Below are 25,788 nucleotides of genomic sequence, written 5' to 3'. Positions count from 1 at the left end.
AGGACCTTCTCCCCATTGTATATATCTTCCATACAATCTGGTGGCTATTCCCATTCTTCCGTGCCCAACATGGTGAATATTCCATTCAATTAGGCAGCTACTGCATGGCTATCCTGACCAATTTAATAGTCCCTCAGCATCCTATAACCACAAGAAGAGTGAATAAGACTTTATAATGTACCATGCTTGGGAGGGTCTAAGAAATCTCAGGCCATGTGAGACAGCAGCAAATGTGTTTTCTGCTGTTGGATAGAGTAGAAATGTCATTTACTGTTAATACATAGTGATTTTGAGTTCTTCTGTTTGCTGCTTTTCTGTTTAGTTATTCTTTCAATTTTTTTTTTTTTTTTTTTTTTTTTTCCGTACCAGGACATTTAACCACTGAGCTACATCCCCAGCCCATTTTTTTTTTGTTTTGAGACAGAATCTCTCTAAGTTGCTTAGGGCCTCACTAAATTACGGAGGCTGACTTTGAACCTGCCATCTCCTGCCTCAGCCTTCCCAGTCACTGTGATTACAGGTGTGTCAAAGATTCAACTATAATTGTAGATTTGTCTATTTCTCTATTCAGTTTGATCAGTTTTTACTTCACATTTTATTTTATTATTTTTTTAAATATTTTATTTGTTGTTGGTGGCCCTTTATTTATTTCTTTATGTGAGGCTGAGAATCGAACCCAGTGCCTCACACATGCTAGGCAAGCATTCTATACTGAGCCACAACCCCAGCCCCTACTTCACATATTTTATAGCTCTTTTATTTGGTGCCTACACATTTAGGATTGCTCTGTGATCTTGGATGTTTGACTTCTTTTCTTTTTTGTATTTAGTGTCCCTCTCTTTTTCTCTGATATTACTATTGCCACTTCTTCTGCTTCACTCTGATTAATATTTATGTATTCTAAGACTTTCTTTAGTTTTCCCTTTATTTCTGAAAAGTTTTGGTTTGGTTTGGTTTTTTTTTTACAGTACTAAGGATCAAACCCAGGGTTTCATACATGCTGGGCATGTACTATACCGTACCCCTAAACTACAGCCCCAGCCCTCTGAAATATATTTTTACTAGACATAGAATTCAAGGCTAATAGTTCTTTTCCTTTATCACTTAAAAATATTGTGCCACTTCCTCTGATCTCCATGGTCTCTGATGAGATATCCTCCTTCAAATTATTTTCCTTTACAGGCAAAATATCATTTTTCTTTGGCTTTTATTTATTATTTTTTGCTTTAGTCTTCATAAGTTTAATTGCATGTCATGATGTGGATTTCCTGGGTTATTCTATTGGGTTTCACATATAGATTTATGTCATTTTTTTTTTTTTTTTTTTTTGTGGTGGTGGTGGTGGTGGTACTAGGGATTGAACCCAGTGGTACTATACCACTGACCTGTATCCCCAGTTCTCTTATTTTTTATGGGTCTCACTGAGTTGCCAAGATTGGCTTCAAACTTGATATCCTCCTGCCTCAGCCTCCTGAGTAGCTGGGATTACTTGCATTTGCCACCATGCCAAGCTAGTTTTTCGTCTTGCCAAATTTTCAGCTGTTACTTTTTAAAATATCTATTCAGTCCATTCTCCTGTCCCCCCAGGACATTTATGACACCTTAGATCTTCTGTTACAGCCTCATAGGCTCCTGTTGCTCTGTTGTTTTTTATTTTTTATCTAACTTTTGGTCAGACAAGGTAATTTCTGTCTTTCTTCCTGATGACTCCTACATTCTGCTTTGAGCCTCTTTCACTGAGTTAATTTAAGTACAATTGTGGTATTTTGGGTTGTAAACTTTCCATTTGTCTCTTTATATCTGCTGTTTCTTTGCTAAAACTTCTTGTTTTTCTTTTGTTTCAGTTATGTTTGCAAACACTTGTTGAGGCATTTTTATGATGGCTACTTTAAAATCTTTGTCAGATAATTTTAGCATCTCTGTCATCTTGGTGTTGGCCCCTTTGGGTTGCCTTCCCCCCGCTCCCTATTCACTTTGAGATCATCCTAGCTCTTGGTGTGATGAGGGAATTTTGAGTGAAACCTAGACATTTATTATGTGTGGATCTCTGCATCTTTTTTAATCTCCTAATTTACTTTTTACTGGTACATTATAATTAAACATAATAGTGGGATTCATTTTGCCATTTTCATACAAGCACATAATTTCCTCAATCTCCTTTTCTAGGTCTTATTTAAATTTTCTGTTTAATTTGACTCTCTCTGACCTTCCTCCAGCATGCCTAAGAGATGGGTGATGCCAAGTAGAGGTAGTTCATGTTTCACACTTGATCTTTATAACACGTATGGGGAATGGCTCCTTTGTATCATTGGGCAGTGAAGGTACACGCCCCCTATTTTCTGTTTCTGACTCCACCTAGCAAGATGGGAGAAGGGAGCCTCACTATTGAAAAGTAAGGGTGAAGTTCTGGTTCCCTCACCACTGGAGTGGGAATGGCAGTCTCAGCTTCCTCCTTGGCTCTTCTGCCCCTGGCAGAGATTTGGGGTGCATTGTTACAGCTTCACAGGAGTGGGCGTTTTAGCCCCTGATCAGCCTTTTGGGTGATATTGACTGAAGTGGTTAGTGCATAAAACTTTTCTGCCTGGCAGTGCTGTACCTTCTTTGTCTTTTGACTAGTGAGAGCAGCTTTTGTTGGGTACTTTTTTGTCTGAATCTATTAGTGTTTCCAAATTGCCAGCTTCTTTAGTTCAAATCTGAGACACATGAACCAACAAGAAAATCCAGAGTACGTGCCATTATTTCATTCCTCAGGCCCCTTTTTCCTAACTGCTCTACCTTTGCTTCTATCTTTCAGAGTCTCACTTAGCTTGTTTTTATCTATAATGTCCAGGGACTTTAGTCATACCTAGGAGACATAGGGGAAAATATTTAAACTCTAACCTCCCTGAGGCAAAAGTATTGGGACTGTGGATTTTTTTTTTTTTTTCCTTTCTTTCTTTCTATCTTTTGCAGTACTGGATTTAACCCCAAAGGCAATCTACCACTGAGCTATACCCCCAGTTCTTTTCTAAAATTTTTGAGACAGGGTCTTGCTGGGTTACCCAAACTGGCTTTGAACTTGTGTTCCTTCTTCCTTTGCCTCCCAAGCCTCTAGGATTACAGGTGTGCTCCATCACAACTGGCAGGGACCATAAATTTTAAAACTACCATACTACCTACCCTACCTCTGTGGTGAGGATTAAATGAGATTGTAAAATTAGAATTGTTGCTGACACTTGGGAGATTGTAAATCATAATGGGGACCTAGATTCAAGGCAGTGTGGGCTTGCTTTAGATCCCATGGTGCTGTGGGCTGTGGATAGCTGGGATGAACAGATGCAGAATGTAGTGTAGAGCCAGTGCTAGGAAAGTCTCTGCTCTTCTGTCCACCATATCTGCAGCATGTAGGGACCAAAAGGGGTCGGAGTTGACCCTTGTTCTTCCTCAGAGGTCTGAACCCAGTGGCTTCTGCTAAATTGTAATCTTCTTAGGCTGTGGGGATAAATTCCTGGCATTGCTGTTCAAGTTTTTGTTCTCTTGTCTCTATCTCAGGAGATAGTGCAGCAAACCATGAAAAGGAGGCAGAGGAGAGAGTGGGAGGCACGGAGGTGAGTTTTGTGCATCCAGTAGCTCCCCCAGTGCCAGGATCCCATTCTCCTTGAGCTCTGTGGTGCCATAGATACCTTTTATTTTTCCTAGGTGCTGCATGCATTTTTTTTCCATCTAAGGACAATTCCTTTAGTTTTGAATCTCAGGGCCAACTGCTTCAGAAGTGAGCCTGTGGCTACTTGCATCAGATGTGAGTTTGAGTCACCTCCCTTATTGCTCTCTGGTTCCAAGAGTGATAGACCCAAAGTTCTCCCAATTCTATGCCATTTGTTAGGGGTGATGGCCCTTGGCTCTTTTTTATTAAGTTTTTTAGACGTGGATATTTTTATTTACAAAATCTATAAGTGAAGTAGATACCAATTGTATAAAATTCTCCTTGGAAATAAAGTGTAAATGGAAACTGAGAATTGAGTTACCCATAATTCCTCTCTCTATTGCAGTTGTAAGAAAAACAAAATTTTAAAAAATGAAAGTATTATAAGGATTATTCTAGCTTGAGATGAATATGTAGCAGTGTCATTGAGATGGGCACTAGGGGAATTCCTTGCTAGATCTCTCCATTAAGTTCTCACTGGGCTATCTGCCTGTTGTTCCCTGCTGTTCCAGTTGAGGTAAAGAGCCTGTCCTCTTGTCCTCTGGCTGTAGGAAGGAAGGCTGCCCCCTCCTATAAAAAGATAATGTGAAATCACGTCACCTAATTCAAAGAAATTCTGGGTTTGGATTTCTCTTCCTGAGTTATCCATATTTATACATATTTATATAATCAAAACATGCATTTAATTTTGCATTTTTCCAATTAATATAACCATTTCAATAATTGTGAACAGCCCTTATAAATTTCTTAGTACTTAATAGACAATTTCCCTTCTTTTTAAAAAAAATCTTTTTGTATTAACGTATATTAATTATACATATTAATAGGTTTAGTGTGATATTTCCATACATGTATACAGTATGTACCTATCAAATCCAACCCCCCTGGATTCAATCCCCGCACCACAAAAATAAAAAATAAAAAAAGGTCAGGTTTTCTCTCTTTGTTATCTCCAATATTCTGCTATCACAAGACTGTAAGGCTGCAATGAAGAACTTTGTACACACGGTATGTTTTTCTTAATTGTTCCTTTGGATTGTTATTTTGGGTTAATTTCTCAGAAGTAGAATTCTAGAACCGCATTGTTTTACACTGTACATTGCCATAAGCAATTTATGTCTATTTCACTCTCTACTGAGTGTTGTGTAAATACATTCTACTAAAGATCAATAAGTGAAAACAAATAGTACCACAATTATATTTCTTTAAAGACTGTGAAGTTTCAGCATTTTTCCAAATATTCAGCTTCCTGTCATGCAGCTTCCTGTTAAAGGACCCACCTTTTATGTCATTACAGAAGAGACATACTCTTTGACTACGAGCAATATGAATATCATGGAACATCGGTAAGTCAGGATAGGTATAACTTACCAGAAAGTTCTGATTCTAGGGGTCATTATCATAAAACAAGAGGAAAGAACGGAGGTTTTAGAGCCAAGGAAATCTAGTTTGACTCTGAGATCCACATTTCTACTTCCCTGGGGCAAGTGGTTTATCTTCTCTTAAGTTCTTCCTTGATAAAGTGAAGAGAATACAGATAGTTCCCAAGTTATAATAGTTCACAATTTGTTTATTTATTTATTTACTTACTTACTTTTTGGTTGTGTGAAAACCGTGCATATTTAGTAGAAATTATGCTTCTAATTTTTTTAGAGATGAAGTCAGTCTCACTATGTTGCCTAGGCTGGACTTGAATTCAAGCAATCCTCCTGCCTTAGCATCCCAAGTAACTACTTATATTTTTCTAAAGATAATTGGTTTGTTTTTTATTTAAGAATCGGGCAGCCGAGTGCAGTGGCTTACTCCTATAATCCCAGCAGCTCAGGAGGCTGAGGCAAGAGGATTGTGAGTTCAAAGCCAGCCTCAGCAATGGCCAGACCCTAAGCAACTCAGTGAGACTAAATAACATACAAAATGGGGCTGGGGATGTGGCTTAGTGGTCGAGTGCCCCTAAATTCAATCCCCAGTACAAAAAAAAAAAAAAAAAAAGAATCAGGCAATACTCCATTCCATAAAATATAATAAATATTCTACATACATCAAATTTTGAATTTTGGCTGTTCTCTTGGGCTACTGATACTCTTTGGCAATGCTGGGCAGTGACACCAAGCCAAAGCTCCTTCTAGTCAGTTATGGTATCATGAGGATATACAACCAATACTCTGTAGTGTACCATGTAGACAGATTAGGTATTTTCAACTTCTGATAGGTTTGTTGGGATATTCCTGAGTTGAGGAACATCTATAATCCTCATTTCAGAGGCAATCGTTAGGATGTTTCCTTGCATCCTATAGGTGCGCGGAGAACAGCAGCTATTATATTTGTTCATCAAAAACATATGTAATCTCTGTGCCAGAGGATAAAACCTTAGACTTACAATGGCATATCAATGTGTGTGTTTTATAGAACAGATTTTTTTTAATTTTATAACTTTTTATTTTATTTATTTTTATGTGGTGTTGAGGATTGAACCCAGGGCCTTGCATGTGAGAGGCAAGCACTCTACCGCTGAACCATAACCTCAGCCCCTATAAACAGAATTTAATATAGAAAACATACTGTATTGACTCTGTTCTTGTTGAGCAGAGCTCAAGGCCATAAGTAGTCCTAGAAAGTAAGTTTTCAGCTGGGCACAGTGGTGTACATCTGTAATCCCAGTGCCTCAGGAGGCTGAGGTAGGAGTATTGCAAGTTCAAAGCCAGCCTCAGCAACTTGATAGGACTGTGTCAAAAAATAAAAGGCCTTGGGATGTGACTCAGTGGTTAAGCACCCCTGGGTTCAATCTCTAGTACCAAAAACAAAACAAAACAGAAGAAAATTTTTCAATAAAATATCCTATATATAGTCTTAGAAATGGAGTCTCAAATCTTGAACTCTGAACACTGTATTTCCCATGTCCCTTTTATTTTCAAGGTTTCATTGTCTTTTTTTTTTCTTATTTTTTTAGTTGTAGATGAACACAGTATCTTTGTTTATTTTTATGTGGTGCTGATGATCGAACCCAGTGCCTCACATGTAGGAGGCAAGTGTTCTACCACTGAGCTACAGCCCCAGCCCTCCATTGTCTTTTGAAGGATCATCTTTTGACCCTCTCTGCTCTGTCCCAGCAAATGACAAAATTTTAAGCAGTGGATAGGGAGGGTGTTGATGGGCACTCAGAAAAGATGCCCATCTCCCTCCATATATGTGGATAATTCTCTTTGAAATCGTTTTTCTGGAGGAAGCCCAGGATCTTACAGCTAAGAGGACTTTAGAGTCTTGATCAGACACCAGTTCTCCCACAGTCTCCTACCAAACCCACATTCTCTGCTGGGCCTGCTAAATGCTTCCATCTGTTGAATGCCCTTTTGGAAAGACCTTTACTGGGGTCCAGAGGCCCTTCCCTCTTTAATATGCAGGTAACTGGAACAAGGGCCCTGCCTCACCTGGTCTCACCTTCTTTGTTTGAAACTGCCAGCCAAGTAGAAGGAGGGCAGATGCAAAGCCAGACAAACAGAATGTCAGAAGAACACACTGTTTGTGTGTTCTTCTGACATTCTGTTTAGTACTTGCCTCAGATATCACCAAGGAACCCTGTGAGATATATAGAGGTCCTGCCTAATGCTGCACCTGGGCTGCCCCCTGGGTAGCACTTTCTTCTCACCCTTCCCTTGCCAACAACAAAGTATACAGATAATAATGACTTTAAGTAGTGGAGGAGAATGTGCAGGTCTGTTGAATTCTCTCAGTCTTTCTCCCCTCAGTTTAATGTGAGCTTGTTCATCACATTAAGCTGAAATTCACCCAAGCACCCTGGTCTTCAGAGACTTGACTGGGACTCTGCTGGCCTAGGTCTGGCCTTGTTGTGTTGCCTTTCTCATGAATGCAGCCGTTTTTGACCTCAGGCTTCTCTACTTTCTTGCAGTCAGCTATGGTGATGTTTGACCTGGCATGGATGATGTCCAAGGACCTAAATGACATGCTGTGGTATGTAGCCCCCTCCCCCAACCAGGAATGTCTAAAGCAGCCCATCTGAGATTATGTATGACCCTGGTCTTCCTAACCATGAAGCTCTGGGGGCTTTACACAAACTCAGGGGGTGAAAATTGGGACTAAAGTGCAGCTCCACGCTTCCTAATTCATTGCTTAGCCTTGCACTTGGTAAATTCAGGCAGCCAAAGGAGTGTGATATTTGAATGAGGCAGCCTCACTAAGCATCCTTGCAGCCCTGTCACATGGTAAAATATTACACAGAAAATGGTTCTGATTTCTCTCTGCAGATTGCAGACCTGCCTAAGCCAGTTACTGTCAACTTGGTTGATCTAGAAATAAATTCTACATTTTCTCTGAATGAGAAGTGTGTAGGTGTGGCTGACTCCATCACGTTAGCCTGCTGCTTGGGGTCCTTGTTTTCTCCTCTGTAATACAACGTCTACCAAGGCCCTCCTAGCTTTCACCACCCACTGTGGTAATTATATTGGTCTTTGTGGAATTAGGACTTTAGGACAGCCAATGGAGTTGTGTAGAACCACCAGTAAACCGAGGAGTTCTGTCTTTGCCTGAATGTGAGGGTGCTGGCCTGTTGGCCTCTGCCAGTCTTCAGCTCTTATCCCTGTACTGTGTGTCAGCGCTTGTTCATGTGCCCACCAACTATCCTCAGTCTGATGGCTTAGTCCTGAATTAATAAACACCATTCCCATTAACTGGAGGCAAGCTATAGCCTAAAAGGTCCTCCTTTGGCCTCTTTATCACCCTGAGAAGTCCACTAGATGGAGCCAGTGGTTGGAGGAGGGTACAGAAGCCCTGTAACAGTGACATTGCACCTGACTACCATGTTATTTTGGGATTTCTGTCCCAGAACCACTAGCAGCCTGGCCCTAACAGGAGATGAAGGGGAGTTGGGCATGGGTGTTTACAGCATGTCTTTCACTGGATACTTTTACTAGCATAAGCCTAGTACCTTCATGTCTGATCTGTGACAAAAACACAGGAAACTCAATTATACTGGCAGATGCCCTAATGGTTCTTATCTGGCCTGTGTCAGTTTATGCCTGTCCAATCATTGCTCTGGTGCTGGGAGCCTAACCTTGTGTTTTCTTCAATATCCAGGGGAAAATCTGGCCTGAGATAGCCCCTGGTCCTTTAGACAAAAGGTACAAATTTAATATGTTATCATAATAGAAAATAAGTTCAAAGATTATTACTTAAGATTTCCTGGACAGGAAGTGCCCAGTGAGTTGGGAGGCCATGCTGACAGGATACTCCTGGGTATATTGAGCCAGGGCTGTCCATCCTGTTACCTGGCTCCGTAACATAGGCCCTGCCAAGCCCAAGTGGGATGTAGTCAGCTCCATTGCCTTCTTTCTTTCCAGGTGGGCCATTGTTGGACTAACAGACCAGTGGGTACAAGACAAGATTACCCAGTAAGTATGTGCTCCCTTATTTTCCAGGGTTAGCCCTATCCTGTGACTATGTGACAGCGTGAGTTTGCAGCAGGGAGGAACATCACTGTAGGTTCCTGTGGAGAAGAGGAGAGAGCAGACTCTCCTTCTTGAGATGTGCCCTTGTCACCAAGAAGAACTTAGTGTCTGTGGCCTGCTTTGGCCTCTTCATCACCCTGAGAAGTCCACTAGATGGAACCAGTGGTTGGAGGAGGGAACTTAGTCTCCCCTGTTCTGGTGCTGGGGCTTAGAGGCAGGTGCTGAGGGGTGGCCATGGGAGACCATGGGGTGTTAAGGGAGAGATGAGAACTAGGCAGATGAGGGAAGAAAGGTGGAGCTGGGGAGTAAGGGTGCCAGGGAGTTTGAGTTTGATCACAAGGGCAAAGGAAGGCTCCAGAGAATTTTAAGAAGGGCTGATATGTTAGACTCAGAGCTGAAAGACTGTCCCAAGACATGGACACTGGGGCAGGGGTGGAGCCTTGAACAGTACCATGTATCATTTCCTATCCCCTCTTTTTCATGGGATAGCTTCGCCTCCTCTGGCTATCATGTGGGACATCTTAAGAGAATCGACAGGGACCTCAACCCTGAGGTGCTGATCCTCTTCCAGGGGACACACACTAATGTTCTTGAGCGATCTGGCATAGTCACTGCTTGATCATTAGATTCCACTTATAGTTTGAAGAGGCCCTATGCATGTTATGTCCTTCTTCCCCTGCCCCACCCAATTCAATCCTGCTGGTTAAACCAGGAGCTTGAGAGCCCCAAGCCTCAGACCTGGAGTCACTGCTTGGACTGCTGCATTACCATAACCTACCACCTCTCTACGCCACAGTCCCCCTTCTGTGAAAAGTAGTATAGGGTATGTACACGTATAAGGTAGGCTCTAGAAACAGTGGCTCAGGCAGTGGCAGGTTCCTGTCCTCACCTGAGGTGAGGCCTGCTGTCACCATCCTGTTTGGTGTCCCTCTGGGACCTGGAATGGGAGCTGCCCACCCTGGTGCACTTGGTAGCACTTCCTGTGTTGGTCTGTATTTGCTGTCACTTATGGAATCTGTCTACTTAATTATGTGGGCTAGCAGCCTGGCCAGGTCTCTGCAGTACCCACCCCCAAGTCATGTCACATACCACCCAGCTACTCCACCCTGCCCAGCCCATTCTGCTCTACCCTGGCTACTTGGTATCTATGTAGTAGGTGGCCATACTTCCTCAGTTGTTATATAGGGATGGCCTGCATGGTGGGCAATAAGAAGATGGTCCAGCCTGTGGTGCTGTCTTTACAGAATGAAGTACGTGACTGATGTTGGCATCCTGCAACGCCATGTGTCCCGGCACAACCACCGAAATGAAGATGAAGAGAACACCCTCTCTGTGGACTGTACACGGATCTCCTTTGAATATGAGTATCCTTGTAGCCCAGGCCTTCAGGCTTCAGGTAGCATCACTATCTCCAGTGTTTTGCTCAGCGGGTGCTGTTTGCTTAGTCACTGGGTGGGGCCCCTGCCTACTTCCCTTTGTTATTACTCACTTGGTTGTAAAAGGAAGCTGTTGCATGTTCCACCATTAGTTCTTCCCCTCTAGATCCCAGATCCTACTTCCCTTATGGCATATTTGGTAGCCACAGAACTGTGTGGGTTGTGTGGGAAGCCATGGAGAGTTGAGGTAGAGGACAGCAACTCTTGGGATCCCAGAGTTGGGAGGAAGGGAATGGCAGTGAAGACAGGATACTCCAAGAATCCAGAGAAGTGGTGGCAGGGTGCCAGCATGACCATGGAAAGCAGGCAGTGCCAACATGAGTCCTGTGGAGGAGATGCCTGTGATGAGGACCATCCACAGTCACAACCATGCTCAGGGGACCATAAATGGTGAAGGGTGAATTCAAAAAGAGGGTTGAGGGTGGAGGCTTCTTGGTTGGTGTCCTGATGGAGTGCTCTTAGAAAGGATAGATGGTGGGTAGGCTGAGCTAGGTGGAGCAGGCAAGGGCAGAACAGGATGGCAGACATTCTTCCATGTCCTATGTTGCCAACACTGTTCTTCATGACCACAATATAGGGCATTCAGAATCCCTGCACCTCAGTTTCTCCATCTATCAAAGTAGAATAGTAGTGTGCCTCACATAGTCCTTGTACAGGTCAAAGAGCTCCAGGTTACCCATATCCAGGCAGCCCCATACCTGGTTATGAATGCAAGCTTATCAAGGGAGGACTCCATGAGCAGAGCAGGCCTCTGCTGAGAATTGTGAGAAGGGCCTTGCACTGACAAGGTTGTGAGTCATTGTGCATCTTCAGGTGGGTAGCAGGCAGTGGGTACCACCTATATTCCTTGACTTCGGACTCAGCCTCCGCCTGGTGCTTTACCAGCACTGGTCTCTCCATGACAGCCTGTGCAACACCAGCTACACTGCAGCCAGGTTCAAGCTGTGGTCTGTGCATGGGCAAAAACGACTCCAGGAGTTCCTTGCAGACATGGGGTAAGTGACTGCTTTGGTCTGCTGCCCTCCACCTTGCCTACTTCCCCATGGAAAAAGCCCTCAGCTTTGTTGTTACTCAGAAAATGTAACATGAAAATGTTGTAAAATGAAGCTGTTGCATGTTCCACCCTTAGTTCTTCCCCTCTAGATCCCAGAATGTTCAGCATGTTCTAGGACATCCCTCAATGACTTGCATGATGACCCCATTACAGTCTTCTTTCCATACTGTTGGGGTGTTAACAGTCTCATTCATATGCCTTGGGCTTGTTCATTCCAGGCTTCCTCTAAAACAGGTGAAGCAGAAGTTTCAGTCCATGGATATCTCCTTGAAGGAAAATTTGCGGGAAATGATTGAAGAGTCTGCAAATAAATTTGGGTAAACATTTTTTTTCCTTGATTAAGCTTGTTTAAAGTTACGGCTTCTGTGGAAAAACAGAGAGGACCATTTGTAACAAGTAACATGGATAGAATCAGCATTTCTTTTTTTTTTTTTTTTTTTTTAAGAGAGAGTGAGAGAGAGAGGGGAAGAGAGAGAGAATATTTTTAATATTTATTTTTCATGACCACAATATAGGGCATTCAGAATCCCTGCACCTCAGTTTCTCCATCTATCAAAGTAGAATAGTAGTGTGCCTCACATAGTCCTTGTACAGGTCAAAGAGCTCCAGGTTACCCATATCCAGGGCTGCACGCATGCCAGGCTAGCGCGCTACCGCTTGAGCCACATCCCCAGCCCCAAATCAGCATTTCTTAAATCTCATATTTAGTTATCTTCTTTATTCTGTCACATGGTTCCCATTTTTTATATATTTTGTTATACGAAATGCATCTTTTGGTGGTTTGATTTCTTTTTCTTTATTTTTTTAATAATAAAGACTTCATTATGACTGATTTAATTTCACAGATTTGAACTAATTTCAGATAAATACTGCTGAGTTCTGTCTAACTCCATGAAAATATTTCCTATGATAAACAAAACAGAATTCTTTTTGTTGTTGCTATTCTTATTGTTTGGGTTTTTTTTTTTTTTTTTTTTTGGTACCAGGGATTGAACCCTGAGACTCTTAACCACTGAGCCACATCCCCAGCCCTTTTTTATATTTCATTAGAGACAGGGTCTTGCTGAGTTGCTCAGGAGCATTGCTAAGTTGCTAAGGCTGGGTTTGAACTTGCCATCCTCTAGCCTCCCGAGTTGCTGGGATTACAAGTGTATGCCACTGCACCCAGCAACAGAATTTTTTACTACCAAAAATAAAGCTAGGGCTTTTGCTTTAGCCATACTTCTGAAATAATGCAAAAATAACCCTAAGAATGTACAAATGAGTATGATCTGAATCTGACCATTCCTGAAGTGTTCAATTCTCTTTGGGTTAAAAAATATATCTTCTGGGGCTGGAGATGTGGCTCAAGCAGTAGCCCGCTCGCCTGGCATGCGTGCGGCCCAGGTTCAACCCTCAGCACCACATACAAACAAAGATGTTGTGTCCGCCGAAAACTAAAAAATAAATATTAAATATATATGTATGTATGTATATATCTTCTTAAAGTGCCCCTGAGGTTTAGGAGCCTTAAATTCTGAGGCTGTGGTACAGATCTGTGAGATTAACCAGATCCTTCTTCACTAGAAATAGGAAACAGGCCACTAGAGCCATGTCCAGGTGAGCTTTTTTTGCCAAACCAGGTCCGGAGTACCATTGAAACCTTTGTGTCTGAGTCCTCGAGCCCCAGCCGGCTCCCAGCACATATGCTAGGGCATTAGAAATGACCCTGTCTGTACCATTGGCCCAACAGCTACTTATTGCTTTGCCCTAGGTAGCCAAACAGCTGTGGATGAGGTACCCACCTGCTCTGTGCTGCAAGGCTGGCATGTCTGGATATTCTGACCCACCTCATCCTCTGAGCAGAGTGGTCATGATAAGAACATTAATAAGGACTTTTGAGAGATATCAGGTCTTCTACTAGTCTGGCTGTGAGAGCTTGGCTACTACTTGTGGGTGACAGCCACATTGCTTCCTCCCTTGACAGGATGAAGGACATGCGTGTGCAGACTTTCAGCATCCATTTTGGGTTCAAGCATAAGTTCCTTGCCAGTGATGTGGTCTTTGCCACCATGTCTCTGATGGAGAGCCCTGAAAAGGACAACTCAGGGACGGACCACTTCATCCAGGCTCTGGACAGTCTCTCCAGGTAGTAGATGTGACCAGAGGCTCCTATTGCCTTGTGGGATGTCTCCAGTTAGTCCTCAAGTTCCAACTGTACAGGGATGCCTATAAGGTCCCCCTACAAGGGATCCCACAGGCAAAAGAGAGACTTTGTCCTGCATAAACTTCAAGTGTGAGTTGGAATCACAATCAATGGAGTGGGGTGCCACAATCATGCTGCCTACACAGTTTTTTGTCACTTTATAAATCCTTTTCTTTTTTTCTTTTTGAATTTAACTTTTTTCATCTTCTTTATCTATTAAGACATTGCTGTATTTATTTGTTTTTGTGTTTCTTCTTGAATAAGTCTTCATTTATCAGTTGTTATTCTTTTATTTCTAATCCTCACTTCTGAGATGACCTCTATTAGTTTTCCATGTCTTCTAGCATCCTATGAAACAGAACATGCCAGTTTTGATCTGTTTTTAAGGCATGCCTTTCTAGTATACTTTCACTGTCGAGAGGGATGTTATTCTGCCTCTTATTCTCTTATTTATTTATTTATTTATTTATTTTCTCTTGTATTGACTTTGAGGGTTTTGATCTCTATTTGCAAATTTCATTCCCCTAACTTTTTAGGAAGAAGCATGATTCAGATAGCTTTTCTAACTTCAGAGAGCTGATTTTGTGCAATGGTAAAAAATAGGGGGTCCTGCTTTCTGGGATTTCCTGGGTCTTCTCACTAACATACTTTTTTTAAACATAGTATTATTGAGATATAATTCATGTACCAAACAATTCACCCATTTAAAGTACATGATGTATCTAAAAATAATAATAATAAAGTGTATGATGTGACGACTTTTAGTATAAAGTACATCCATAACCACTGTCTAATGTTAGACTATTTTCATTGTCCCCAAAAGAAATGTCACAGCACTTAGCTCTCACCTCCCAAATCCCCATCCCTCCCAGACATAAGCAATCACTTTCATAGATTTGTTATTCTGGTCATTTTGTATAAATGGAATTATACAATGCATAGTCCTTTGTCTCTGACTTCTTTCAGTTACCATAATGTTTGCAAGGTTCATCCATGGTATAGCTTATATTGGTAATTCATGCCTTTAATTGTAGATAATACTTCAATGAATGGATATCGTTTACCAGTTCATTAGTTGATAGACATATGGTTTGTTTCCACCAGTTTTTGTGTAGTCATGTTTTCATTTCTCTTGGTTACATGTCTAAGGATGGAATTGCTAAATTACATAGTTATTCTAGGTTTAACCTCTTGAGAAATTTCCACAGTGGCTCTCTCTACCCTTTTACATTCCCAGCAGCAGTATATGAGGGTTCTGGTTTCTCCATATGTTCCCCAACTTGTTATTGTCTGTGGTTTGGATTATAGCCATCCTAGTGAGCATGAAGAAGTATCTTACTTGATTTTTATTTGCATTTCCTTTATCGCTAATAATGTTGAACATCTTTTCATGTTGGTCTATCATGTTTGGAGATTTGTTTGTTAGAGTACTTTACCTATTTTTAAATTAGATATTTGTCTTTTTATTATTGAATTATGCAAGTTATTTTACCTGTACTAAATACAAGTCCTTTAGCAGGTATATAATTTGCAAATATTTTTCTTATCCTGTGGGTTAACTTTTCACTTTAATAGTGTCCTTTGAATCACAGGTTTTAAATTTTGATGATGTCTAGATATCTGTTTTTTCCCTTTGTTTCTTATGCTTTTTGTGGCATAACTAAGAAACTATTGCCTAATAGAAAAGTACAAAGATTTCACACTGTTTTAAAAATTTTGTGGTTTTAGCTCTTACATTAGATGTCTGATTTATTTGAGGTTATGTTTTGTGTTTGGTGTAATGAAGAGATCTAACTTAATTCCTTTGCAAATGGGCATCCTCTTGTCCCAGCACTGTTTGTTGAAAAAAATGATTTGTTCTCCCTTTGAATTATTTTAACATCTGTGTGGAAAATCAACTAGTTCGCCATAAATGTGAGGATTTATTTCTAGATTCTCAGTTTGCTTCCAACATCCATGTCTATCCTAAAAAGTATCACATTTTGATTTGATTACCGTAGCTTTGTGGCAGAGTTTGAAACTGGAAAATGTGAGTGTACCAATTTTCCCTTTTTTGAGATTGTGTTGACTAGACTGGTAACTTGAATTTTCATATAAATATTTGGACAACCTTGCCAATTCTTGGAAAGAATATTTAATCTGTAGATCAATTTTGTGATTATTGCCATGATAGCAGAATATGAACTCTATATGTTTAAAATTAAACTTATTCCTAAACATTTGGACTTCTTTTTCTTCATTTTTAGATTACTTATTGTTATTATGTAGAAATACAACTTATTTTTGTACATTTTTAAGTTTTCATTTTGAGACAGGGTCTTCCTAAGGTGGCCTGGAATCTTCCACATTGAGAATGACATTGAAAATTGTCATTCTTTCAAGCACCAGGCTCAGATTTTTCATTTTAGCCCTCTGGGGCCAGTGCTCAGAATAGCTGAATATGTACCTATTTTAAAAAGCTGTTAAGAGCAGTTATGAAATGCATATGGTAAGACAGTTCATGAGGGTAGTTGGTATAGAATTCTTAGATAGGGCATTGGACATTGTCTTTCTTTCATGTGCCAGACTTAGATTCTCAAGTGGTTTGATATACTTTATATTCAGGAAGGGTATTGTGGAATCTTGGCTGACCTCTGAGTACCTGGCCTCCAGCTTGCTGGCCAGAAGGCATCACTTTATCTTGGTGGATTGGAAGTATCACATTTGGGACTTCTGTCAGGCACAGCTTTGCTTGAGGGCCCTAAACAGAGGGTTCATTTCTTGTTCAGAAGGGAACTCTCCCTTTTTGGGAAGAAGAGTAAAAATCCATCTATTGGGCAGAAGGGTCTCCTGTCTTTCCCTCTAGCCCTTGCCCAAGCCTCCCCTCTGTCAAAGCCTTCCAGGTACCTTCCTCAGACCACCTTTTATATGATCTTCAGTCTCCTATCTTCTGATGGCATCACCCTTTCTCACTTCCATTACAGTAGTTTATTCATTTTTTCCTTCCTTTTATGTGAAGGGGAACTCAGCAGGCAAAAAAGGCAAACATTTATCCATAAAGCCCTTCTTGAGCCAGGAATCCAAGCAATCTATTTGTGACTTAATATTTTACCAATAGGCAATGCCCAAAGCAGCGTTTGCCCTATTTCAGGAGTAACCTGGACAAATTGTACCTTGGCTTGGAACTTGCCAAGAAGCAGCTAAGAGCCACCCAGCAGACCATCGCCAGCTGCCTCTGCACCAACCTTGTCATCTCTCAGGGGCCTTTCCTCTACTGCTCCCTTATGGAGGTTAGTCTTTCCTCAATGCATAGGTACTGAGCCATGCCTGCTGATGGCCTCCAATGACTATCTCTGTCTCCCTCCCAGGGCACTCCAGATGTCATGTTATTCTCCAAGCCAGCATCTCTGAGCCTGCTCAGCAAACACCTGCTCAAGTCCTTTGTGTGTTCGGTAAGAATCTAGGCACATGGGGCCATGGGTGCAGGCATGCAGATGCTTGGTAAGCACTCTGGACTAGGTGTTAGATGGTGGCTAAGGTTACCTGTGGCTGTTCAGCAGCTGTGGGAGCTGGACTTGTCCCTTTTTCTGAGCTATATTTTTTTCAGCTGACCTCTAAAAACCTTCCAGTTTCCACAAGCTCTAATTTCATCACTCATTGTTCATGTGGACAAATAGAGGAGCCCACACAGAGCAGTGGGGCAGGTCAGAAAATCATGGAATTGGTTGTAACACAGACTTGCTTTCCATTGAAAGTTTGTCTTCTAGGCTAACTTTCTGCATGTGAATTTGTCTTCTTTTGGCCTAACTTTGCTTTGATTTGGAACACATGCCTAACTTGGGTGGTATTTAGGCAGAGATCCTTAAACAGCTAAAATCAAGCTATCAGGCTCTTCCCAGGCATAATTGTAAAAAGGATGGTCCCAACACATTTCAGTAATCAGAGTCTTACTCTGCTTCAGGATGAGGGTTTACTCTGGGAGATATTCTAAACAAAATGTGTAATAGGAAGTTAAAATTCTCTCATGCCACTAAACTAACCTACAGAATAATATGAATGTTGGCTAGCCTTCAGTATCGATGGGTTCTGCCTCCTTGGATTCAACCAACCTTGGATCAAAAATATTTTGAAAGGGGTATAGTTCAGTGGTAGAGCACTTGCCTAACCATGGATGAGGCCATGATTTGAGGCCATGGATGAGGCCCTGGATTTGACCCCTACCACTACAGAAAAACAAACAGAATGTGCAATGTATGTATGTATAATTTTTTATTATTGTTTGGAAAAAAATTTCAGAATTTCAAAGATCAAAATTCATTCTTCACTGAGTACTATGCTGGATCCATGTAAGTGAAGTGATATACATTGTTTTATAAGCAGTCTGTAGAGATATTTAAATATATAAGAAGACATGCATAGATTCTAAGCAAATACTGAACCATTTTATATAAGGGACTTGAGATCCTTGGGTTTTGGTATCCATGGAGGGCTCTGAAACCAATCCCCTGACTTAAATGACTATATGTCAAAAGGTGAACTAGAAGTAAAAAATGAGCTTTGAAATCCTCTAGGCTTGATTCAGATCTCAGTCTCCTTCATTTGTCAGTTGTGTGATGTGAAATGAATTATTGGATCTTTGAGCCTCTGTTTCCTCATCTGTAAAACAGTGAACAAATATGTACTTCACAGGATTCATTCAGTTATCAGACATTGATTGAATAACCATTAGGCCCTGTTTTCATAGAGTGGCCAACTGTCCCCATTCACATCTTGAGACTCCCCTTGATCCTGCACAAACCAGGGCAGTCGGTTACCTTGGTTGAAAGATAGGGTTGCTGTGGAAATGGCACTGAGATGACACTCAGAGTCTCTGTTCTGGGGGAATGCTAGTGCAGCAAGGGGACACAAGAGGAGTGAGGATGTTTTTGCCCCTGGTGATGGCTGCCCCTCTGAGCAGTTTCAGGTAGAGGCACATGCTACAGAGAGGAAGGAGCAAGATGAAGTGGGACTGTTGGACAAAGGGACATTCCTAGAGAAGGCAACAGGTGCAGCAGGACCTGAAGGAAATGATGGGGCATATAGCAAGGGCAAAGCCCCTGTAAGGAACAAGCAGGGCACGTGGAATTGGGATGGTGGATAACAGGAGGCTGGAGCCAAAACATCAGGTGGGGACTCTGGCATGTCCTCTGGTGACAGGAGAGTCCCTATAGTTTCTGAGGAGTAGTCTGACACTATTGGTACTCCTGAACCCTGAATGATATACTCTGCTCTGTGGTATCAGTGGCACCCTTGGGCCCACTATGCCTTGCCCATACTGTGGAAGATGACCCTATCTTGGTGGGAAAGTAATCTTCAGGGCAGAACTGTAAGGCTGGAGCTGGCTCTGAAACCAAACCTCTGAATGGAATGACTATGTCAAAAGATGAATTAGAGACAAAACTTGACTGAGGATGTCCTTGTCTCTACAGACTAAGAACCGACGCTGCAAGCTTTTGCCCCTGGTGATGGCTGCCCCTCTGAGCACAGAGCAGGGCACAGTGACGGTAGTAGGCATCCCCCCAGAGACCGACGGTTCTGACCGAAAAAAGTGAGTGGCTTCCTCTTGTCTTGGGTTGGTGGAGTTGGGGAGCCTTGGAGGTCTTGTCATGTTGGCCCATCAGCCTCACTGAATCAAGTGACATTTATCTTCCTACATCGGTCACAGTGGGCATAGATGGAAAGGGTCCCATTGTAAGAGGCCTTTTTTTCCCCACAGCTTTTTTGGACGGGCCTTTGAGAAAGCAGCAGAAAGCACCAGCTCCCGGACACTGCACAACCATTTTGACCTCTCAGGTGAGTGTCTCTGCCTTTTGGCCACACTTCCATCTGTCCCTGGAAAGAGGCACATTGACATTGCCAAAGGTGCCTGGCCAACAGCCTTCCTCTCCTCTTGAAACTAGGCCCAGGCAAAGCAGCTCCCAGTTGCTCTAGGGAGTTGGGAGCCCAGCTTTAGACTTACATTCCTGCCCTGAAGATCATTTTCCCACCAAATCAGGATCATCTTCCACAGTGTGGGCAAGGAACAGCAGGGCCTGTTACCTCTTTGAATGCCCTGTCTTCAAATTTCTGAGATATGCTGGATTTTAGATTTCACCATAGGAGTTTGGAGGAGCCCAAAATACTCCTTAGTACTTCTTTATATCCTAGAAAGGTCCTTTTTCTTATACCACCACCCCGTGTCCTTACAAGTCACTGTCCCAGGAGACCCAGTCTGTATTCAAATTCCCTGAACAGTCTCCGAATCTGCTTCCTTATGCCATAGCCGTCATAGCTGTGGTGCTGTGTAGTTTCAGTCTATTCTATGTAGCATGTGTTGTGGGAAAGGTTGTCTCCAGATGGCTTGCAAAATATCCTACCTCCTTTTTATAGGGAAGATTTGGAATTGAAAGCTGCCTGGTTTCCCCCGAGGTTTGGACAGCTGGAGAGGGGTATGGGGAATGAAGTGTAGCTAGTACCTGCTTTCGTGGGCTGGGCATGGGACTCCTGGGGTAGTGGCCTACAGCGTGAACTGCTCCCAAAACCAGACCAGCCCTGTTCCAGAGCTCAGTGTTGCTCTTTGATCAGGATTCATGTCTTTGGCTGAACCTGATGGACCTTCAAGATTCAGGCAGTTTGTATTATATCCCCTTCTTACAGAAGAGGACACTAAATCTGAGGCATAGGCAGAGTAGGGCAGGAGGCTTAGGTCTCCCACAACCCACTCTGGGGGAAGGCACCTGTGCTGGATGGGGTGGAAAGGCCCGTCCCTTTTCAGGTCTGTATTACTCTGAGTTGATACATCTCCTATGTTTCCTCTATAGCCTGTCATTGCTGATACCTAGCTGCCCAGAGGATCTTCCCCACAGGTCATGGCTCTGGCATTTCCCTAGTGCAGCCAGCAGGTCTAAGGATCAAATACAGTGAGATAGAGAAATGGAATCAAATGGTCTAGAATATTACAGGCCATGGAAGAGCCTATACAGTTTGGAATGTAGTAGAAGGCTGCTTAGGTCTAAGAGTGTCAGGAAGAGGGAGTTCATGTTTCTTGCCTTGTTTTTCTCACTCCTCCCTTCTCACAAGATGTTTTTCTTTCATTACTTAGTAATTGAGCTGAAGGCTGAGGATCGGAGCAAGTTCCTGGATGCCCTTGTCTCCCTGCTGTCTTGAGGTGAGCTGGGGGGAAGATTGGGGTCCTCAGGATGACCTGGCTTCCTGCCTTATCACAGCCCTATCCTGAGTCCCAGCTTTGTCCTTCCTCAATGGAGTCTTTTACTTGGGATTCAGATGGGTTTTTGAGAAGATTTGGGACCAATATATTTTTCCCAAGAATGCCTGTCCTTAGACCGCCAGCAGGGCCACAATGGGGCATTTTTTAGGAACCTAATTTCATTAAATCCTGTTAATCTCTTCAGAAAGACCTGGCATTCACCCTCTGCTGACCACACCATGGGATTGGGCATTGCATGTGGGACACTTGGGACACACAAACTCTCTGGCTCTGCCCTCAGAAGCCACTTAGAGCCTCCTGCTCCCACAGCCTTCATGTCAGGCTCTGGCCTGGAGTCTACAGAGCCAACTATCTGGGCTTTGGTGTACTCGATGTTTGAAAAAGCAAAGTTGTTGGCAGCTGCTCAGCTGCAAATTACAAAATGTCATGAGCCTTCACCAGTGAATGGCTGTCCTAAGAGGCTCATTGTGAGCCACCAACAAGCCACTGTGACCCAAGACACCTCCCCAGCCAGGTTCTCCCTACTGTCCCACATACCACCTCTTTCTTGAAGGGCCTTTTGGGAAGTGGGGATCGGCAACCTTTTCTGTGTGACCATTTGTCATCCCAGAGCTTCTACAGTGAATACTCTTGCTAGCCCTAGGCTGGAGTCTATTGCTGTGGCAGATGACCCTGCCAAGGCTCTGATGTAGAGGGTCTCCTGAGACAAGTAGTCCTCTCTGCTCCCCCTATCCATGGTGAACTGAAAAACACAGGGAACAGAGACCAGAATAGTATAGGGGGTCTCGGGGACCCTGTAGTCCATCCCTCTGAGGGGCTTAAATGTATAGGACCATATTGGGGGAACAGGTTCTGGGTTCTCAGTGAGGTCTGTGTTATCTATCAGCAGTGACCTTGAGCCTGAGTGTATTTGGCTGATACCCTTAGACAGTGAGTTGGGAGCATGAGTACCCAGCTCTTTAGTTGGGAGCAGAGGTGTAAGGTTACATATGGGAGCTCTCAGGCAGTGGACCTGCATTGGAGGCAGACCTCTTCCTTGCAATCTGATATCAACCCTGCTGTGTGCATCCTGCTGGCCAGGCAGGGGTGAGGTGCCTAATGGGAGGTGGGAAAATGCTGCATGCTGAGGGATAAAGGGGGCAAGGGATGGGGAACTGGCCAGGCAAAGTAAGGAGAGAAGCCTCAGTAAGGTGCCATGGGGCCACCCTAGAAAGATAAACAGCTAAGTGGGGTCTTCCAAGAAAGAAAGTGCTGGGGGCCCCCGAGGGCATTAGGGGCTCTCATGTGGACAGCTCAAATCCCAGCAGAGAATGATGGGTACCTTGGTGGATCTGGGGTGTTCTTCTATCCTGGGATACCTGCCCCTCACCCCTGGGGTTGAGGCTGCTCAAAAGCAGCAGCCCAGCAAGCCAGAGGGAAGGCCTGAGCAGTTTGTTACATTTGAGACATCAGACTTGTTTGAAACCTTTTTTTCCTTTTCTTTTCCAGAATTTGATTTCTTCAGAAATGACCTCCTTCTCCTTATTTATATTTAATTGGCTTTTATTTAGATTTTAAGTTATAGGTATAGTTTGAGATGCAGGGATAGTGGCTTTTAATGGAATAAAATACTTATTTTAAATTCTGTTCCCCGTTAATGCTCTGCTCTTGGGGCCAGCACTTGGGTGTGCCCTGAACCTTCCTTCCTTGGGACCATAGGAGGCTTGGTCCTTTGTCCCCAGCATCCTCCATGCCAGGAAGCACAGAGATGTGCCTCCCCCTCCTCCACACCCTAAGGATCCTATCCTCTAGACCTCTCAATGGTAGTAGGAAGCTGGGCCCTACAGCACCAGAGTCTGGGATCTCCTCATGATACCTGCACCAACCACTGTCCAGCAAGATCAAATGGGACCTGGTTCTACCTGTCTACCACTTCCTTCTGTCTGGCTGGCCTTGTCAACATTGTAAGTCTGTGGGTTTTGTCAGTCCACTGGTGTGGTTGAGTTGGTCACTCAGCTACCTCAGTCGCGGGCGGGTAGAGACATGGAGTCAATACACAGACACCAGGAGCTGGTAAGCTGGTGAGAAAGCAGGCAGGTGGCAACCTCAGCTGATGTCCAGCAGCTCACTTAATGTGGAAGTGATTACAATTGATATAGAATGCATCTTCCAATCATACATAAGCAAGCAGGTTATACAACATCTAGAAACCAATCATCTTATGTCTAATATAACTGCACTATGATGAAGCTCTAAATATTGCTACGTGATGGAAAGCAGTCTGGAAGGATCTTTGTCCCTAGGGGAGGGGCCGTTATGAGTCAGGGGTTTCATGCCCTGAAGCATCTGACTCTAGGTTTCCTGGCCTGGTAGCTTCGCAACGCTGACCTCAAGCACTGAGGATGTAGTTTCACTGATGGCTTGCTAGAGCAGAGCACCCCATCCTGCAGGTGTTTTTATCAGGCCTGTATGAGCGTAGATTTTCCTAGCACTCTGAGTTGCTCATAGCTGGTAGCTGCAAACTGAAAGTTATTCCAACAAGTCTGCCCTCTTGACCACCCTCTAATACACACACTGGCCCTTGCCTCATCATTCAGTATCTGTCCAGGTGTCCTGATCTCTGCTGACAAGCAGTGGGTATACCATTCTGCAGAAAAGGAAAATAGCAAGGGGAAGGCTTCAGGCCAGGAAGCCTTGAGCATGTCACAAGTAGAGACTATATCCCTGAGGCCCAGCTGTAGGCATCAGCCACATCCTGGACACAGAAGTTCCAAACTGAATGGGAATTCAGCATCTTCCACAACATTCAGGGCAGCAAGGACTTCCTAGTTAGGGAAGTCCTGGGGTTAGTTCTTCCACCCTTCCCAGATGTCTCCTGAGCACCAGAGGAGAGGGTGGTTCCTTCCCTTCCTATTGAAGAGAGTTGTTAACACAAATCTGTGGCCACTGCCAGGGGACATGGGTGCTGGGGAAACAGGCAGGCTGGCGGGAAATATCCACCGTGAGGCATTTGGGCTGCTGGGGTGGGGTATTTAGCATTTGACAGTCCTTAGGCAGGTTGTACATCAGTGGGGAAAAGCCTGCAAAGAGTGGTTTGGCAATGAGGACACAGGTAGGTGGGATGCCCTTGAAAAGGGCAATGGGCACAGTGGGGTCAACTGGATTGGAGGCTAGTTCCTTTCCTCTGACTTCTAGTGGTACCATTGATCATGAGTTAGAGTTTACCCAGGCCTTTCCTGGCTTAGATCAGGCAGGCCTGTCTCCCCAGGCCCTCAAGCTGCTCACCCTAGCCATTTGGAAAAGCTTAGAGGTTGTACAGCTGCTCTTCCATATTCTGTACTCTGGAAAAGGGTTTGTGTGGGATGAGCCACCTCAGGATAGCCTCAGGGCTCAGCTCTGGGCTGAACACCTTCTTGGACTCCCACACTACCAGGCCCCAGCTACCAGGTGTAATCATGTAAGAACCTTTGCTTTGGCACCACCCAGGGTCATGGCTGTAGTATCATATACTTATAAACTCAAGGTCTGTTTCTGGTCCCTGCTACCCAGGCCCAGGTTCAGGCCCTGCTGAGGACCTCTGGGTAGTGGGGCCCTCACTATAGCTTCCGTTGATAAGGACTTAGGCCATCAGAAAGTTCATCCTCCCCAGAATTTCCACCTGCTGGCTCCCCTGTGACTTACTGGAATTTACTCTTGAGCACTTCTGAGCCCACATCCTTAGGGCTCTTTCTCCTCCCTAGGATGGGGAACTTGGCCAGGCTTGGGAGGCTCCTCACTATTATTGGACATGACTCAAGCATTTCTGGGCAGAGCTCTAGAGGCTAGGTTGGGGGCAGATGCCAACCCTTCCTGCTGGCTGGGCCTGAAGCACCTTGCTCTCCCTCCCCCCCCCCCCCCCCCCACTGCTCTATTCATCTCCTGGTCTTTTGGTAGAAAGTAACAGTGCACAAATTCAAAGTGCCTAAAACAGGGTTAGAAACTGATTTCTCCAACTAGAATAGATCGCTCTGCCCTGCCCTTCTGGAACAGCTCCCACCAACACAAAAGGTAGGAAGGGCCACACAGTCTGTATCAGATTGGACTGGCTGCCAGGCAGCAGGGTAGGCAGAGACCCTACACAGAGCCATGCTGTGACTGGCAGAGGAGCCAGGACAAGGGGCTGGAGCAGAGCCCAGGTAGTCTGGGCAATAGGACTCTTCTCCCCATGGCAACACTGTTGTCCCTCCAGCAAACCTTGCTAGAACGAACACATCTTAGATTCACTCCTTCCCACCCTGCTTTTGGAAAGGGCCTGATTGGCTTTGTGCAGATATCTGGCTGCTTGATGTTACTCAGAGCTAGGCAAGCCATGGAAGGGCAGGTGGAAAACCTCATTTTGGTTCATAGGGGGATTGTGTCTTTTCTGGGGGAAGCAACCAGGCTGCCCACCCTCCGTACTTCCCACATTTCAAGTCCCCACTTCCCAGTCTTTTGCTGGGTATTTCAGCCTGATCCTCTACTAGGGTCTGCCTCCATCCCTCCCAACGGTGGCCTCATGACAGCCTGGGGCTCTTCCCATCTTCCTAGCTTGTGGTGATCTAGGTTGTTTGTCTCCCACCTGGTGGGAGGGTGATGAGGTGGCAGGAAGGACTAGGGAAAAGATCATGAAGCCCTAGGGCGCAGCCCTGAGAGGTCCTCATAGGAGACTTCAGATATGAGTCTGCGAATGGGTGGGTGAATGGAGGTGCTGGGCAAAGGGATAACTAAACAGAGGACAGTACACAGGCCG

The 25,788-nt window shown here is 43.9% G+C and overlaps 1 protein-coding gene across 1 annotated transcript in view; it reads left to right on the top strand.

The window, feature by feature from the left end:
• Positions 1 to 22,577, top strand: part of Cdc45 (cell division cycle 45) — a 31,107-nt gene extending 8,530 nt beyond the window's left edge. Inside the window, exons 6-19 of the mRNA XM_076866956.1 lie at positions 3,532 to 3,587; positions 4,980 to 5,028; positions 7,587 to 7,648; positions 9,034 to 9,084; positions 10,386 to 10,505; positions 11,441 to 11,572; positions 11,850 to 11,948; positions 13,598 to 13,759; positions 16,947 to 17,085; positions 17,164 to 17,247; positions 19,264 to 19,382; positions 19,551 to 19,627; positions 20,916 to 20,981; positions 22,530 to 22,577. Coding sequence (XP_076723071.1) covers positions 3,532 to 3,587; positions 4,980 to 5,028; positions 7,587 to 7,648; positions 9,034 to 9,084; positions 10,386 to 10,505; positions 11,441 to 11,572; positions 11,850 to 11,948; positions 13,598 to 13,759; positions 16,947 to 17,085; positions 17,164 to 17,247; positions 19,264 to 19,382; positions 19,551 to 19,627; positions 20,916 to 20,980 — 1,215 coding nt within the window. The 3' untranslated portion in view covers position 20,981; positions 22,530 to 22,577. The remainder of the gene's footprint in view (positions 1 to 3,531; positions 3,588 to 4,979; positions 5,029 to 7,586; positions 7,649 to 9,033; positions 9,085 to 10,385; positions 10,506 to 11,440; positions 11,573 to 11,849; positions 11,949 to 13,597; positions 13,760 to 16,946; positions 17,086 to 17,163; positions 17,248 to 19,263; positions 19,383 to 19,550; positions 19,628 to 20,915; positions 20,982 to 22,529) is intronic.
• Positions 22,578 to 25,788: the final 3,211 nt, after the last annotated feature.

The sequence above is a fragment of the Callospermophilus lateralis genome, chromosome 1 (assembly GCF_048772815.1).
Source record: "Callospermophilus lateralis isolate mCalLat2 chromosome 1, mCalLat2.hap1, whole genome shotgun sequence".
NCBI lineage: Eukaryota > Metazoa > Chordata > Mammalia > Rodentia > Sciuridae > Callospermophilus > Callospermophilus lateralis.
Note: the sequence above shows the minus strand (reverse complement) of the source record. Positions and strands in the feature narration are given on the sequence as shown.